Here is a 15,771-nt window from a genome sequence, read left to right as displayed (position 1 = left end):
CTCCTTTGGGGGAGGCACACTTCCCACCTAGCCCAGAGGCAGGAACAGTCAGGCCCGCAGGCCGGCACACACACCTCCCACCTCTGGGTCACGCTTTCCTCCCCAACTCCATCTCCATCCTCAGCCCCCAAACATGTAAAGGTCTGGCTGGAATCAGCGATGACGTATCAGGGACTCACCACTCGAAGTCCCAGTCAGCACAGACGCAGGGTTCTGACACCACCGTCCCCGAGGAGTCTCGGCCCAAGGCACATTGAGCTCCTGGTCTGCGTTTTTTGAATATTTTCCTTTCGCCCATGACACATGGCTCCCCCTAGAAATGAACCATAGTGAGGGAGGCAGAAAACATGAAGAAGGTGAAATAAACCAGATTCTCCACAAGAAGCAGTAGCCTTTTCATTCTATTTTAGTCATTCTATGTAGCAATCTCCTTCCTGGTAACCATTTGGGAGTTTCAGGGATGAGAGACCTAATTTTTTGCTACCACACAAGGACAACACTACCGGAGGCTGGTCTGCCACTACCTGTCCACCCAGCCAAGCCAGCGAAGTCCACTTTGTCTTGCTCCTGCTCAGCCTCTGTGGACAATGCAAAGACTCCAAGCATCCTCACAGACCATGAGGTGATTGCCCAAATGGCTCTACAGAAATTCTAGTGGGAAAGAAACCACTCTGGCATGTTTATCACATCATCGTCAGAGTAAAATTGAATTTGGCCTAACAATTCCTTCTCTATGATAAACAACCAGACCTAAGTCCTTATTCCCAGTTAAGGGCAAAAAAGGAAGGAGAAGTTGGGACAAATTACAAGGACCCAACAGTTCTGAAGAAAAGAAAAGTCTGCCTAGGTTGTGTAGCAGTATCAGCCATTGCCAGAGACCCTCACCCTTTCTCTGTGGTCCTGTTCCCAAGGTTCTTGGCACCCTTACTTCAGGATAGACTGAGAAATCTTCTTACCCTCCCTGTTGTAAGGTGAGATGATCAGACCACTGGAGGGTTTCCTAGCTGTCTGGGCTTATTTCTCCATGGATAGAGCTCAAACCCCAGGTAATCATGCTCACGTCTCCTGAGGTTGTGTGGTAACCTCAATGAATAGCTCAGGATTCCAAGGTGTAAAATGACCCAAAATACCATCTGCTGCTTCTGGACTTGGGTATGTGGGGTCCAACACTTCCCCCAAATCCTCTAAATCCTTAGATGGCCCACTGTCTTCCTCCTCCAAATAGGAAGACCCAGATATGGCCACACAGGGCTTGGGGCTTGCAATGGCTCCTCTTCCTGGAAGCAAGGATCCCCCAGCCTCTGCTGTACCTGATTGAGCAGGTGCCAGGTCTGGTAGTCCTCCTTGGTGCAGCGCCTGCTGAAGATAGATCTGTAGTCCACTTTCACCAACTGCCATTCAGAGCGGAGACTGAAGTGGCCAAAAACTCTGTGTTTAGGGGTGGAATGGGAGAGACAAGCAGAGAGAGCCCCTCAGTCAGTCACTAGTGCACAAGACTGGAAGGAGAAAGGGCAGAACTGGACTTTACTGGTTCTCCCAAAGTGAGGTTTTGGAAGGCTGCTGAGGAGAAAGCCCACTGTCTGCACAACTCCAGCCAGCTGGCTGGTAATCACAGTGGGTTTAAAATAAACCGTTTCTTTTTTTTTTTTGCAAAAGTAATGTATGTGCTTTCAAGAAGCACCAAAAATATAGAAAGGTACAGAGGAGGAAAGAATTCATCTAATAGTCCAAAATCCTCCACCAGGAAGAACTGTTCATATATTGACATACAGCCTTCTTGTTTCTCCTTAATGCAAGAACCAGTACTTATCTACTGACGTCCACTGAAATGGACTCAGTTTCCTCATCTGTTAATTGTACATGTTGAAGGAGGCAGATTAGCTGAATATGACCCTGCCAATTCCAAAATTCTAACTGAACCTAAGTGTTTTTGAGTTCAAGTTTCTATTGCCTAATTCACGTGAATACCACTGACCTTCCCCTCCCCTGAAAAATCACAGCAGTCTCATAAAAGGAACTCATATTTATGTACAGAGAGGATGTGTACCATCTGCGTGACTTAGACAATCAATATTGACCTTTTCAAAGCCCAGAGGCTGATAGCCCTATAAATATGAATGATCAATCATTTCTGGAAAAATAGAAAAAAAGACTGATGGTTCATGCTCCACTTGGGTGGCCTGTCTTGTAATTATAATGCAAGGCATCTATCACAGCGATGGAACCGGGAGACCAATAATGCCAGGAACCCAAACCAACTGAAGTCTTTCAACGAATTGGATGGCTTATCAAACTCCCAGCCCTGGATTCTCCTCTCCCCAAGTTCAGATATTCTTAGCGAGACAGCTAGGAGACTAACTCTCCTCAAGGGCCACTTCTTTCTGCCATCTGAAAGATGGGGATGCTTTGGGAGGGATAGAAGCTAACTAAAATTGTGGAATGGAGAAAAAAATACAATTGTTTTGTAGATCACACAACCTTGACTACACCTCAGGAAATGACTTTTAATATTCTATTGGTTGGAAGTTACATAAAAATTTTTAGAGCCCTGTCTAAAGGAAGAGAAAACAGACTTTGAGGGAGAGATTAAGGCTCTCTCCATTAGTAAAACTGTATGGTCTTTGTATGAATCTTAGCTCAATACTAGGTAGCGGAAGCCATGGGGCTACAACATCTTGGATTGTGTGTCCAATACCGTGTGGGACAGAGTGAACTTAAGCACCCCCAGGTTCTCTCTGCATTCTGGCATCCTTGCTATATTCAGTGGTTTTCAACCAGTACATCCATGCCAGGTCTCTAAGGTATTTCCACTTTTTAGTCCTGATTCATTTCATGGAGAGGTCATAAGCTAGACCATTTTTAATCGTTAACAAAACAGTTGTCTCTTATCAAAAATTTCTACTGCTTTGAAGAAAGGAGAGTTAAGTCAAAAGATCATCAGGAGAAAAAAATAGTGGGAGGAAACCTTGATAAATGTCTTCTTCTGTCACCATCCAGCCTATCCAAATTCTTCTATATTCAAATGCAGCTCCCCTAATAAGTCTTCCCTGATTGGAGGATCTGAGTGGAAGGATTAGTGATGCTAAACTAAACACTTCTGCCTACTCCAAACAGTTTACAGTTATTTCATGGATCACAAAATATATCATGTGACATTAATCCCATTCCTTTCTATGGAAGGATTACTAGGCAGAAGAGCAAACTATGAGGCCCATGATTTACCTGGATATCAGCAAGGCATGAGATAGGTCTGCCACAGTAGTCTTGAAAAAAAGTTGAAAAAATATGAGCCAGATGCTAGTAAAATTATGTGGCTGAACAGTACCTAATTAAGGCATTAAAATCAACCAGGAAGGAGGGTGTGTAAGTAGTCAGTTGTAAGGTTCTGCTGTCTGCTCTTTCTTGTTCATCATTTTTATTAATGACTTAAAGACATGAATATAATGGTCATCACTGGAAATTGCATTTCCTGATGACACAAAGCTAGGTGACAGAATCAAGACACAAAAAGGTCTTGACAGACTGAAGAGACAGACTGAATTTAATAACATGTGACATAAACAGGGAGAAATGTCAGGTCCACCCCCTGGCAGCTACAATGGGCAGCTCAGGTTAAATAACAATAATAACAATAATAGTAATAATAATGGTGGCTGCTTAAGAGTTTTCCTACACAATGTGATTAATATAAGTAAACACTTCAGAGAGACCAAAAATATTTAAGTTGATCTTAGAATGAACTAACTAATGCAAAATTTTGTACATTTATCTATAATGAAAGAGGCAATATCCTGGTCTGTTCTACATTAACTAGATCACAAAGGAAAATTACAGTTTGTTTTGGATATCATCATTCAAGAAGGGTATAAACCAAATATCTTAATCCAGAGTATACATATGGACTTTGATGATTGTAGTAGAATTTGAAACTCCTGAAACTTTAAATAAAATATGTATTTATCACCACACATGTATTTATCTATGGAGGAATTACATATACTTAACCAGACTTTCAAAGGGGTTCACAGCTTTCCAAGTTTAGGGACCACTGAAATAGAAAGTGATTAAGGTGTTGTACTGGATTGACTCGTGGCTTCACAAAGAGGTATGACCGTGTTATAGTCCCAGAAACCTGTGAATGTGACCTGATTTGGAAAAATGTCTTTGCAGGTTTGAGTAAATTAAGGTTCTCAAGAAATCATCTTGGATTATCAGGGTGGACTTTAAGTGGCAACAGTCTTTATAAGAGAAAAAGGAAAGACATGCAGAGAGGAGAAGGCCACGTGAAGACAGGGGCACAGCCAAGGAACACCTAAGGCCACTAGGATGGAAAAAGCACACAGGTTCGAGTTCATCCCTAGGGCACAGAAACAGGTACAGGCTTGCTGCCATTCTGATGGTGAGAATGAACCTCTGTTCTTTCAGCCACCAAATCTGTGGTGATTCCTTACAGCAGCCACAAGAAATTAATACAGATGGCAATACGATTAGAGACCACTTTTCATCTATCTAAGAAGTGGCAAAAGAACTATGGCTGGTTACCCTGGAGATGATTTAGGAAGGGGCAGGGGAGAAAAGATAAATAAGTAGGCATTGTAGGGAGAGCTCTTCATATAAAAATAATAATAAAAAATAGAAGTGTGAATGTTTATGAAATATGAGAGATCTTTCTAGTAGACAGAGTTGTCCACAGAGGAAAGAAATGCTCAAGAGTTAGTAAGCACAGAACTTCAGGCTCAGGCCTAACCCTTCCCCAGGGCTGACACTGAGCTGCATGGCCTAATGGATCCTGAGCCTCTGAGAAGGTCCAACTCTTCAGTATATCTGTTTCTGTTATCAGAGGGATTATTCCACAACTGAACACAAAAATAGGTGCCTGGTCAGGACTCGTGGACTCACGTGGACTCTTCTCTCTGCAATCTTGGCAGGTATACTCCTTTCGTCTGAATTTCTTTGGCTTTTATCCCAGATTTCCTTACACTGTGTTTCCCAGGTCTTTCCTCAAACTAAAAATTGACACACTAATAGTTTCTATGGGGAATATGCTAGTCTGCCCTCCCACACAGTCGGTCTCCTATACCAGATGCAAAATTTTAAACATTTCATATTAGGATATAAGCTTTGCTCAATTTCTCATTGGACCCCAACTAAGATCAGTGGGATAAAACCCATTAGCAACTTTCAGACATTAATGTACTTCCTGTCTCCCCATCCATTATCAGGGCTGGGAAGAAAAAAGTTGATTGTGGGCCCCCTCCTGTGGGGCACAAGTGACTCTGACACAGGGTCTCGCTTTTGCATAGATACGGCTTCCCTAATTCTGTTCAATACTGCAATCATTCATTGTTCTTCTGATTAGAGCTCGTGGACACTGAGGAAATGACAGAAAGAGTAAACTAAGCAGGAAATAAAACAAGGACTAATTTAAATTCAAGCATGTCTCATCCCTTTTTATAACTACCCAAAGAGCAGTTCTTATAATTCATAACAGGATCTGTGGAAATAAGAACGGAGCAGAGAAATCAGGGTGCCCATCATCAGAGACCATGTCCATCACTTTGCTGATAAACACTGACAAGGTCTGCTTAATTCTGGATTGGGAAAAGAGAAAACCCAGACTGCTTGTAATGATAATAATAATAAAATAAATTGCCCAGATAAAAGTTTCTCATCTGCTAGAAATGTTACTCTGAAGTCAGGGAGCTTGTCACCAATAAAGTAGGTACAGCAAACTCATCCCCATTTGCAGTACCTTTTTGGGGAACAGAGAGGTTCATGTATCAGTTGAATATAAAAACCCAAGAGAGGGGTAAGCTGAAGGAACCAAAGGTGTGGAACATCTCTAAGAGGATGTGATTCCCAGTAAGAAGGTCCTTCTTTCAGAAAGTCCTCTGTGACTGTGTCAGCACCACTGAGCTCTCTTTTCTTGGAAGCTCAAATGTCCCATCATCTCTACACCAGAAGTTCTCCACTCTCTTGGTCAATAACACTTAGAGAGTTCATTAAATATAGATTGCCTGACACCCAGAGTTTCTTATTAGTATGTTTTGGGTGCCTGATTATTTGCATTTCTAATAACTCCCCCAAAGATGCTGATAATCCTGGTCCTAGGACCACCTTTTAAGAAATGCTGCTCTAGACAACTTACCCAGAAATTTAATTTTCTTGTATCTTTAGTCAAATTTGTATCAAACAATTAGAAAGCTCCTTAAGGCTGAGAATGCTTTTGTTCCTCTTGGTATCCAAAAAGCCTTCTAAGAAGTAGTTGCTTGACAAAGAATGACTGGTTATTGAGTGCCAATGGAACAAGGCAATCTTACAGGGTTGTTTCACTCTCAAATATTTGGCAAAAAAAGCTGATTTCTAGCATGCCCAAATCCACTGTCATCCACAGTCCCACTTCCTTACAATTACCAAGATAAACTAATTTGACTTCCTTCTTTAGAAATGCATTATTAGGCCTCAGTAAAGTATATTTTCACCAACATAATCAAAATTCTATCATATTACATAATACATGTGAAAATCTTGAAAATCACAATGACAACAAATGTTCATTATCATTACCATCATTCTCATTGCTGGAACACCCACAGACTCACGTCCAAGGCCCTGCCCATCAAGAGCTTTCCAGAGGTTTGGCTTGAAATCCCTTTTACAAGGTACAAACTAACCTCAAATACAGAGGTTCTTTTTTTTTTTGGAGAAAGTTAGATGCCTCATACTTAAATACAGATGGCTTTCTGGACACAGGTGGCCTATCCTTTAGTTCCCCTGAGGAACTTGCTCCCAACCACAGAACAAAATTAATGAATTCTCTAAGCCATTTCTCACCATATGGATTTTCAGGAAAAAATCAATTAAAATTTATTACTTCTGTTTTTCTTTTCATTTTTAACTTGCCACCTGGATTTTTCTCACGAGAGTTTTTGACTCCACTCAAGATTCCCCTTCTTCTCAGGCTCTACAAATGTAGATCATCTCTCCCTTTTGTAAATGCCTCTGATGGTAAATTTCTGTACTGCCGATGTGACTGTGGTCGCAGAGAGTCTTCCTGTGCTCTTGTTTAACTGTGGTCTGAGTGTGGTGGCAAAGGTACTAGACAAGGAAATAGAGGACCTGTCTTTCCTCATCCTCGTCCGCCAAGGTGGGTGACCTTGAGCAAACTGGCTGGGTGACTTTGAGCAAATCACTTCATCTCTCCAGTTCACCTCCCTGTTACACGTGATTTTTAATCAGTGACATATATATTCAAAGGGTGGAATGCAGAAGTAGTCTAGATGGAATGTGGCCATTCAAGACAATTCCTAAGAGTTTATTTTCTTTCAGTCCAGCTGTGTAAGCTATCTCCTGTTGACCCTGTACACAAAGGATTTATCTATTGGAATCATTCATCTTTGTCTCCTCGGGCACTTCTTTCATATAACAGACGCTCAATAAATAGTTCTGAGTTGACTAATGGATGGAATTAATCTATCAGAATCATTCACTTCTTCCAAAATTGGGGTGAAAGCTTTACCTGTCCATATTTCTGGGTCAAAGAGCACAGTTGAGTTGGGTGTCCTTTGGGGCTTATTAGAAAGACTAAATAAACAATCTCAGGACAAACAGCAGCAGATCTCTGTCCCTTGTTATGCTGGACTGTGCTAGGATTTCCACAAACCACTTTGATTTTCTGAGACCTTAACTAACACATCTTCTCTAATCCACCATCCAGACCTGAGTGAGCCTTGTGGAGGAGAGACTGATTAATTTGAGGGAGGGAGGTGGTTCACAAAAATAAAAGACTTCATTAGAATTCCATACACACAGAGGGTTAGCTACTCATTAATTAAATGATTTCAAAGGGGATCTTGGTATATAATTGCTATAATTTAGGTGGAAACAATGCCACACTAAATGTAATTAGAGGAGTACTCAAGATGATTTCTCCTTTACAGGAAAGCAACTCTGGGTCACCTGATTCTCCCCTATATAGTAACCTGGTTCTTTTTTACACCTCCAATTACACCAACTTTTATATATAGTTATAAAAATTGAGAGGAAAAAAATGAGGATTTATTACTAGGAAGACACTAGAAATGTGCAAACGAAACAATGCTTGGGGAATTGGAATAGGAGGACTTCACTGTAGACTAGCTTTCCAGGGAACGTTTGATTGATTGAACCCAACTAGGATAAATGGCTTTTTCATCAGACTTCCCCAGGACCTCCCCCTTTCCCCTACCTTCTTCAGTGACTCTGACACCTACGTCTTGAGCTCCTCTACTAAATCTCCCATTTTTAACTGCCTGAAGAAAATCTGGAAACAGAACAAGGTGAAAGCCAACTCTGTCAGTTCCTCCCAGACTTTTCTCTTTCTGTTACTGCCTCAGTGAATTCTGCAGTCAGGCTGGAAACCTCTGCATTAGCAGAGACTCAGGACTCACCTCGGTCCTCTCTCAGGACCTCCAGCTACATGCAGCCCTTTGCATTACACTTCTACGAAATCACTCGCCAGCTCCATCTGCATCCACTCCCATGCCCTGCTGATAACCGTGGTGGCCATTGATGACATGCAGATCATGTACCAGGGACTCTACTGAATGTTCCACAGCTATTATCTGTCTGAACTCCACACAATCCTTGAGAATCATAGGCACAGCCATTTCAGGTGAGGAAACCGAGGCTCCAGTGCTATGCTCAAGGTCCAGGATGAGCCAGAATGCAGTGTGGCATCCACGTGAAGCCGAAGCTCCTACTGGCTGCACTCCCTTCTGCTGAAGCTGTGATTCAGGCTCTCAGGACCTCTTGCCTCCTCACAGGTTTCACTCATTTACACCATATACCCATCTTCATGAAACCTATCCTCTACCAGCTTCCAGACACTTTTCTTAAAGCATTATCCCAATGACGATACATGCCTACTCAGAAACTGTAATTACAGAATAGGGACCAAGTGCCTAGACCTAGCCTTCTGTCCCAAATTTGGACCTCACATTACTTTCCACACTTCTCTTTCTCCTTCCCTCTTTGTTCCAGCCAAACTAGCGTATTTCTCTTTCTACAAATGCCTGCTCTACATTAACAGTTGTACACATGTGCATATATACACATATGCTAATGATAACTGTGAAACATTTAAGAGAGTCCCTGGTGCATATGCCTACATGCACATGCACGTGCATGCACACACCCCACATACACACACACACACAATTTCCTGATTCAACACCTTGTTTCTGCCGTGCTCTTCACTTAGGTATTCTACATCTAAGTGATCTCTTCCTATTCTAAACTTTTGACTTTCTATATGAGCAGATGGTGATCTTACCCCACCAGGGCAGAGCCCTTTCCTCTGGCCCTTATTGCATCAGTCACTCCATATTCTCCTTGTCTCCCTCTTGCTTCTCTAAGTGTACTCCTCTGCCTCTTCCTCCTTCCCCCATCCCTGACTGTTGTAACAAGCCTTCTCCTCTGTCCTTACCCTTGACCTTGGCAATCCTATTTATTTCTGTAAATTCAACCTCTTATGTAGAAAACTCCCAAGTCATCTTGTTACTGAGCTCTCACAAGATTTGGTCATGACTATCATGCTAAGAACTTAGATCGTGATTCAGGAGCCTCCCTGCATTGGCCTCCATCTCCCTTTGCAGTACGATCTCCTGCTACAACCCACTGTTACTGGTGCGCAAACAGAATTCCATTTGTTCCACTAAAGGAAGCACGATTTCCTAGTGCCTGCTTTTTTATGCTTGGGATGCCTAGCCCCACACCTTACCTTGTCCAAATCCTACCAGTCTGCAAGTCAAATATTAGGCAGGAATTCTTGGGAGTGGGGAAGAAAGGAGGGAAAGCTTTTCAAATCTAAATACTTCATAATGACCATTTTATATCCTCTTTAAGAAACAAAACTCCTCCTAAATAACCCAGGGTTTTGTTTTCCAAACATATGAGGTTTTTTCCTTTATTTATTTTTCCTTATGTAAGTTTAATTGACAATTTTGATCTAAGTGTGCTGTTTACAGAGAACATGATCTCAATGATATTGGCTCTTTGTAATTAGTCCAGACTTTGTATGTGGTCCAAGATAAGGTCAATATTTTTTTTAAAATTAAATGTTTGCTTAAAAATATGTATTCTCTATTGAGTGGAGGGTTGTACAGAGAGGTTTTTTAAAACAAACTTGCTAAATATGTTGTCCACACCCAAATCATCCCAACTTTTTGACTGCTTGCTCTACTGGTTTCTCTGTGAAATTTACTAAAATATTCCCCTATGATATTGCAAATCTTCCATTTCTCCTTGAGTTTATGTAGGTTTTTGCATTATGAAATCATAACACAGGTTTTGAGATTACTCTATCTTCTTGATGGATTATTCCTTCTGGTTTTAATTCAAATGTTAACTTTCCTATTATGCCTTCCATGACCATTCCTCCTTCTTTATTCCTTAACTTCTAAGGAAAAAAAAAGATCCCTCTCTCCTCTGAACTTTTGTAGCATTTTCCCTGTATTTTGAGTATTACTTTTATCGCTTTCAAAGGGTATCAAAGTTGTAGAATATGTATATAAGTCTTACCTTCCTTACTAGATTTTAAACTCTTTAAGTTTGCCACTTACATAGCTGTGCCTTACACATGATAGTGCTTGTTTATTTATTATTTGACACCCAGCAGAATAAAATGATTAAACACAAAGGTGGAGGCATCAGATAGATCCAGATGTGGACCCCAATCCTGGACATATGGAAAGTTCTTTACACACATTAATTAGACTTCTGTATTCTCGTGCAACATGAGGATAATAGTACCGAACAGAGCTCTGAGTTTAAATGTGTTGTATATTTATAATATTTAGTATAAAAATGAAGAAGTGAATTATTTAAAACTACTATTAAATATCTTTTGTATAATTGTACTTAGGATAACTTTATGTCTTTTGTTGGATGTCTGAGAATTTTGTGGACAGATAGATCATCTTATGCTTTTATCTCCCCATGATCTCTACTACAATATTTTGCCAACAGTAGGTCATACAGTAGAAGTTAAATAATAATAATTAAAAATACCAATATTAGTTATAATTTATTGAATACTGATAGTATGCTAACCACTTCGCATGGATTATCTCATTTTGTTTGTTATTCCCATTAAACAGATGGGGAAACTAAGGCTCAAAGAAGTTGAATAACTCATCTATACAGGTTATACAGCAAGTAGGCATTTAGATTCAGGCATCCAACTTAGGCAGCTGCTACTAATGTTATAACCCGGTTCTCAGCACTGTGATCTCAGCACGACTCATCCCCTTTTCTAAGTGTCTCATGACTCATTAGCAATCATGTGAATGCACAGTTTGGCACTGAGGTAGATACATGAGGTCCCTCTTAGCTCCAGCTTGTAATAGGCTGTTTGCACAAAGGGCAAAAACACCATGAAATATATAAACTGAAAGCACAGTTGGAGGAAGGAAGAAAAGAGAAATCTGCAGAGATGTATCTAGAGAGCTCCAATTATGACCCAATTTGCCTCAAAGTCTAAACCATCTATTGTGTGGACAATTATGCACCTTGAACCTGAACTATGACAATCATTATCGACTTGGCCTCTAGCTGGGAAGCCCTGAGCCATGCAAAAGAACAAACAGAATTATAAAGTCTTAGTGCTTTAAGTGTCCTCAGGTATGAACCTTTCACCCAAGCCTCCATATGTTGACTGGGGAACACAGGTAAATCAGTGGCCTGGACAAGAAGACCAGGAACGAGAACCCAAGTCCTCTGAAACCTAACTTTCTCCCACACTGGCTGCTTTTCATGAGAGAGCTTTGCAGCTTGCAGGCTGAGTCACAATATGTCCTATGGGACGGTAGTTCTGCGAGTAATTTCTGGAGGAATGAAGAGTAGAGAAGTGATCACATCCAGGCTATGGATAAACAGGGAAGTCTTCAGCCAAGATCATTTTACCTGCTGCCTTTTCCTTCAGGCTCTTGTGTCTTAACGGGTGCTTCGGGTTTTCCAAACTATAGCTTGCTGTTCTGGAACTACAGATGTGTGCTACCAGGCTTTTCTAAAAGAGATGGTTTTCTCTAATGTGCTAAGATATGGCATTTCTCTGCACACTCTATTGGATCAAATGCGTCATCAGAATGACATAGACAATAATGTATCCTGGTCTCTGGGGAAATGAGGCTGTTCCCCTCTGAAGGCAGCTTAGCAGCCCTCACTGGGCTTCTAAGATAGGTGAAGTTCAGAGCCAATGGGGTGATGGAGTCTAAGTTGGGGCTTCACTAGTGGTCAGCAAGTGGGAAGGCAGGCAGAGACCTTCCATTTAAAAATGAGGGAGAACCACTGTGGGTTCCAGGGAAGAAGACTTTTCCTATTGGTCTAGGTGCTGCCTCCACATTGACATGCAGGTAAATGTGCCCCAAGTCAAATGCCCTGCAATGACCCAGTGTGGCTGTGTGCAGTTTCCCCTATTAACACATTGGATTTATTTCTCATTCCTCTAAGTAAACAGTTAAACCTGCTGTGGATTCCAGTGAGTCACATACCATCTTCTCTGCCACCTCCGTCCAGGATTCAGAATTAGCCATTGCTAGGAAACTGCAAATCCCAACTCAATCCTTTTACCTAGGCTTGACTCCTTTCACTGGCTGGATGTCATTAATTTGAGAGCAAATTATTAGAAACCTGGAAAACAGTTCTGAAATGCCTGCAGATTTATGATGAAGTCATTTCACCAAAGGTCACAGGCAACCCTGCTATAATTAAATCTTTCATTAATTTTTAAAATACACAATAACTTACAAATGCAGCATAAATTAACCAGGTGACCTTGGAGAAATTATTTAGAGCACTGCTTCATCAGAAGCCACTATCTAGCAATTTCCTGAATTTTTATTTTATGAGTGGGATTTGTCTATTTTCCACTCTTGTCTTTTATTGGATTCCAGGAGCCTGTTTACTTGAAATAATTTCTTATTAATTTACACAGAGCATTATTGAGCAATGGGAAGTGATGGTGAGTAATTAAGACTCCCTCTTCCTTTAGGTCACAGCCTTAAAGTTGGGACCCACACAATCATCCACACATAAATAAATGCAGCCCCTTTCTTCTGTTATCTGGAAGACACTTATTTTTCATGTGTACATTTGATAAATGACTTCCCTTTTCTCATTATAAAAAGAATACATTCTCATTATAAAAAATTTGAAAACTATAAAAACTATAGATGAGAAAATAAAACCCCCACTGGAGATAACCACTTTTAATATTCTGTGATGTTCCCTTCCATTCATTAACAGTATTGTTTATGTGATAGCTCCTCTCTCCCTCTCTCTCCCCTCCCTCTCCTTCCCTCACACACACACACACACACACCGCCACCACCATGACCACCACTATTAAAAGCTCCAAATTGGATTATAGAAAAAACTCTATGAATGCTGGAGCTGCAATAAACCTCATACAACACTGATCTTTCTTCTGAAGGGTATGGAAGAGGTTTTAAAACATAAACTTCCCACCAGCAGAGACCTTGACTCTTTTATTTATGCTGAGGCCCAGTTTCTAGAATTCTTAGAACAGTGCCTACCTTGTAGTGGGTACTCAGTACATGCTGTTGAATAAAGAACTAATACATGTTCCTGTAACAGGAACTTGATACGTTTGGATCCCTGAGTTTCTTTTTAAATGTTCCTATAAAGGTCCAGTTCTCTGAAAGGTCTAGGCTCCCCACAACTCCTCCTGCCACCTACCCTCTAAGCCCTCCTCTCTACTTCCATGTGGAAGCTTGCTGAGGACCAATTTCAAATCCAAGCAGAAAGAGCAGCGTTATAGGAAGGCCAGCAGTTGTCAGCCTATAGAAATTCAGGCCACATCCTTGGCTACTGGTGTGTGTTCCTGGCACCTGATCGTTTTCCCATTAGGGTATAGATGGGATTAGTGTGAAGGGAGGTCAGAAGCCACAGGGAAATTGCAATGAGTGAGCGTGAGATATGAACTAGACGTTAATGGAAACAGGCAGGGGATCGGCAGCAAGGCCTCTTGTGAGTGGAGCCAGTATTACACGGAATAGTGATCGGTGAGATGGCGGGAAAGGCAGGGATTAAAAGGCTTGAAATCAAGAGAAGAGGAGGGTGGAGGGGAGACAAAGAGACTAAAAGGCCCTGGATCTGAAGAGGCAAAAGAAGAAAAGCTGATTTTTAAAAATGAACATAAAGAAATCATTCTGTATCCAAACAACTTCAATTCTTTCCTGAAAATGTAGTGAGTTCCTTCCATGGAATTTAAAGGTTAAAGTTCCTAACAGTGGGTTAGAGATTGTGGTCTGCAAACCTGTGAAAGATGAGTTAAGGGTTGGGTAACGGAGGAGAACCTAAGAGATGGAAACCAAAGGGAGATGGACGGTGGAGATGGGGTTTCAGAGAGGAGGGAAGACATGCGAACTAAAGGAGCTGCAGGAGAAGGGGACAAGGAGGGACATTATTTTCCCTTGGATCATACATATTTCTCAGTCTCCTACTGTGTGTCAAGTCCTGAACCCAGAGAAAAAAAGAATCAGAAAAAAAAGCATAAAATTCAGACATAAATACTTTGCAGTTCAGTCCAATAATACTGTCCATTCACCATGTCGCTGCTGAGCACCAATCATACACAAGCCTCCACGGTCAGCGCTGTGGGGGTGGTGAAGACAGTCACAGTCCTCATGAATCTTACACACTAAAAGAACCCTCACACTCTAACTGCAGATTGCTAATATGTAAAACGATTAGAAAACTGTGAAAACAGGGGTGGCCAGGCCAGTTAACTAGGATGAGCAATTCCGTGTGTAGGTATGCAGCTCAGAGAACTTCTCTGTATGTACTTGCAGGCATGTACAAAGATTGGAAAATGCTGTTTGTGATAGTGAAAAACTAGAAATAACCTAAATGCCCACTGATAGGAGAATGGAGAAATAAATCATGTATATTCCTATCATGACAGAATGCCAGATAGCACAAAGTGTCTGGACCCAAAGGATATGCCCAAGATAGATAATGCTGAGTGACAGATGCATGCAGGAGAATGACAGCATTTAGATAAAATATACCTCTTAAAAAACACATAAAGCAACACTACACATATGTCTATGGATAATTAAATACATACCAAATGTATCAATACATGTACTAGAAGAAGGAGATACATCAAATTTATGGCAGGCAGGCTGTGTGGTAGGGAGTAAGGGAGAGGGTCTAAAAATGTACAATAATGAGAAGACTGACTCTCCCTGAGACACCTGCATATTTATTTTAAAAATCTGAAGCCAAAGTGATAGCATGTTAATATTTCTTAATTCCAGGTGGTTGGTACACAGGTGCCTGTGACATCATTCTTTGTACTTAAACATATTTTTAAAACTTTGAAAAAGAACTGCAGGGAAACAATATAGGTATGAAACTATGGATGTTGAATCTATGCGGGGAATCATAAACTCAAAATCTTATAGGAGCCAGGAGGACAACTTAAATGAATAATGAGTGAGTTGAGGAAACCAGAGGGAACATGTGTGCCTCAGATGAGAGGTGGGGCAAGAAACAGCATGCACCGTCCCAGGCAGGCAGTTTCTGGCAGACTGTGGGACAACGGGCATTTGGGCCTAATGCTGCCAGATGCCTCCAACTTTGTGAATTTGGGCACCATTTATAAAAAAAAGTACAGCCCAAATGAAATACATCTACAAGCCAAACCCTGAGGCTTAAGACAGGAGTGCAATAAAAGTAAATGAGGAAAAAAAAGAAAAAAAAAGG

The 15,771-nt window shown here is 41.1% G+C and overlaps 1 protein-coding gene across 4 annotated transcripts in view; it reads right to left on the bottom strand.

Moving 5' to 3' along the window:
- The window catches only part of SORCS3 (sortilin related VPS10 domain containing receptor 3), a 575,246-nt gene that overhangs the window by 50,677 nt on the left and 508,798 nt on the right, over positions 1-15,771 (bottom strand). For all 4 annotated transcript variants that reach the window (XM_036906473.2, XM_036906472.2, XM_057506299.1 and 1 more), the window contains exons 15-16: positions 1,311-1,428; positions 180-313 (exon numbers count right to left, since the gene is read on the bottom strand). In XM_036906473.2, the coding sequence (XP_036762368.1) occupies positions 180-313; positions 1,311-1,428 (252 nt within the window). The remainder of the gene's footprint in view (positions 1-179; positions 314-1,310; positions 1,429-15,771) is intronic.

The sequence above is a fragment of the Manis pentadactyla genome, chromosome 8 (assembly GCF_030020395.1).
Source record: "Manis pentadactyla isolate mManPen7 chromosome 8, mManPen7.hap1, whole genome shotgun sequence".
NCBI lineage: Eukaryota > Metazoa > Chordata > Mammalia > Pholidota > Manidae > Manis > Manis pentadactyla.
This window is presented reverse-complemented; position numbering and strand designations above follow the sequence as displayed.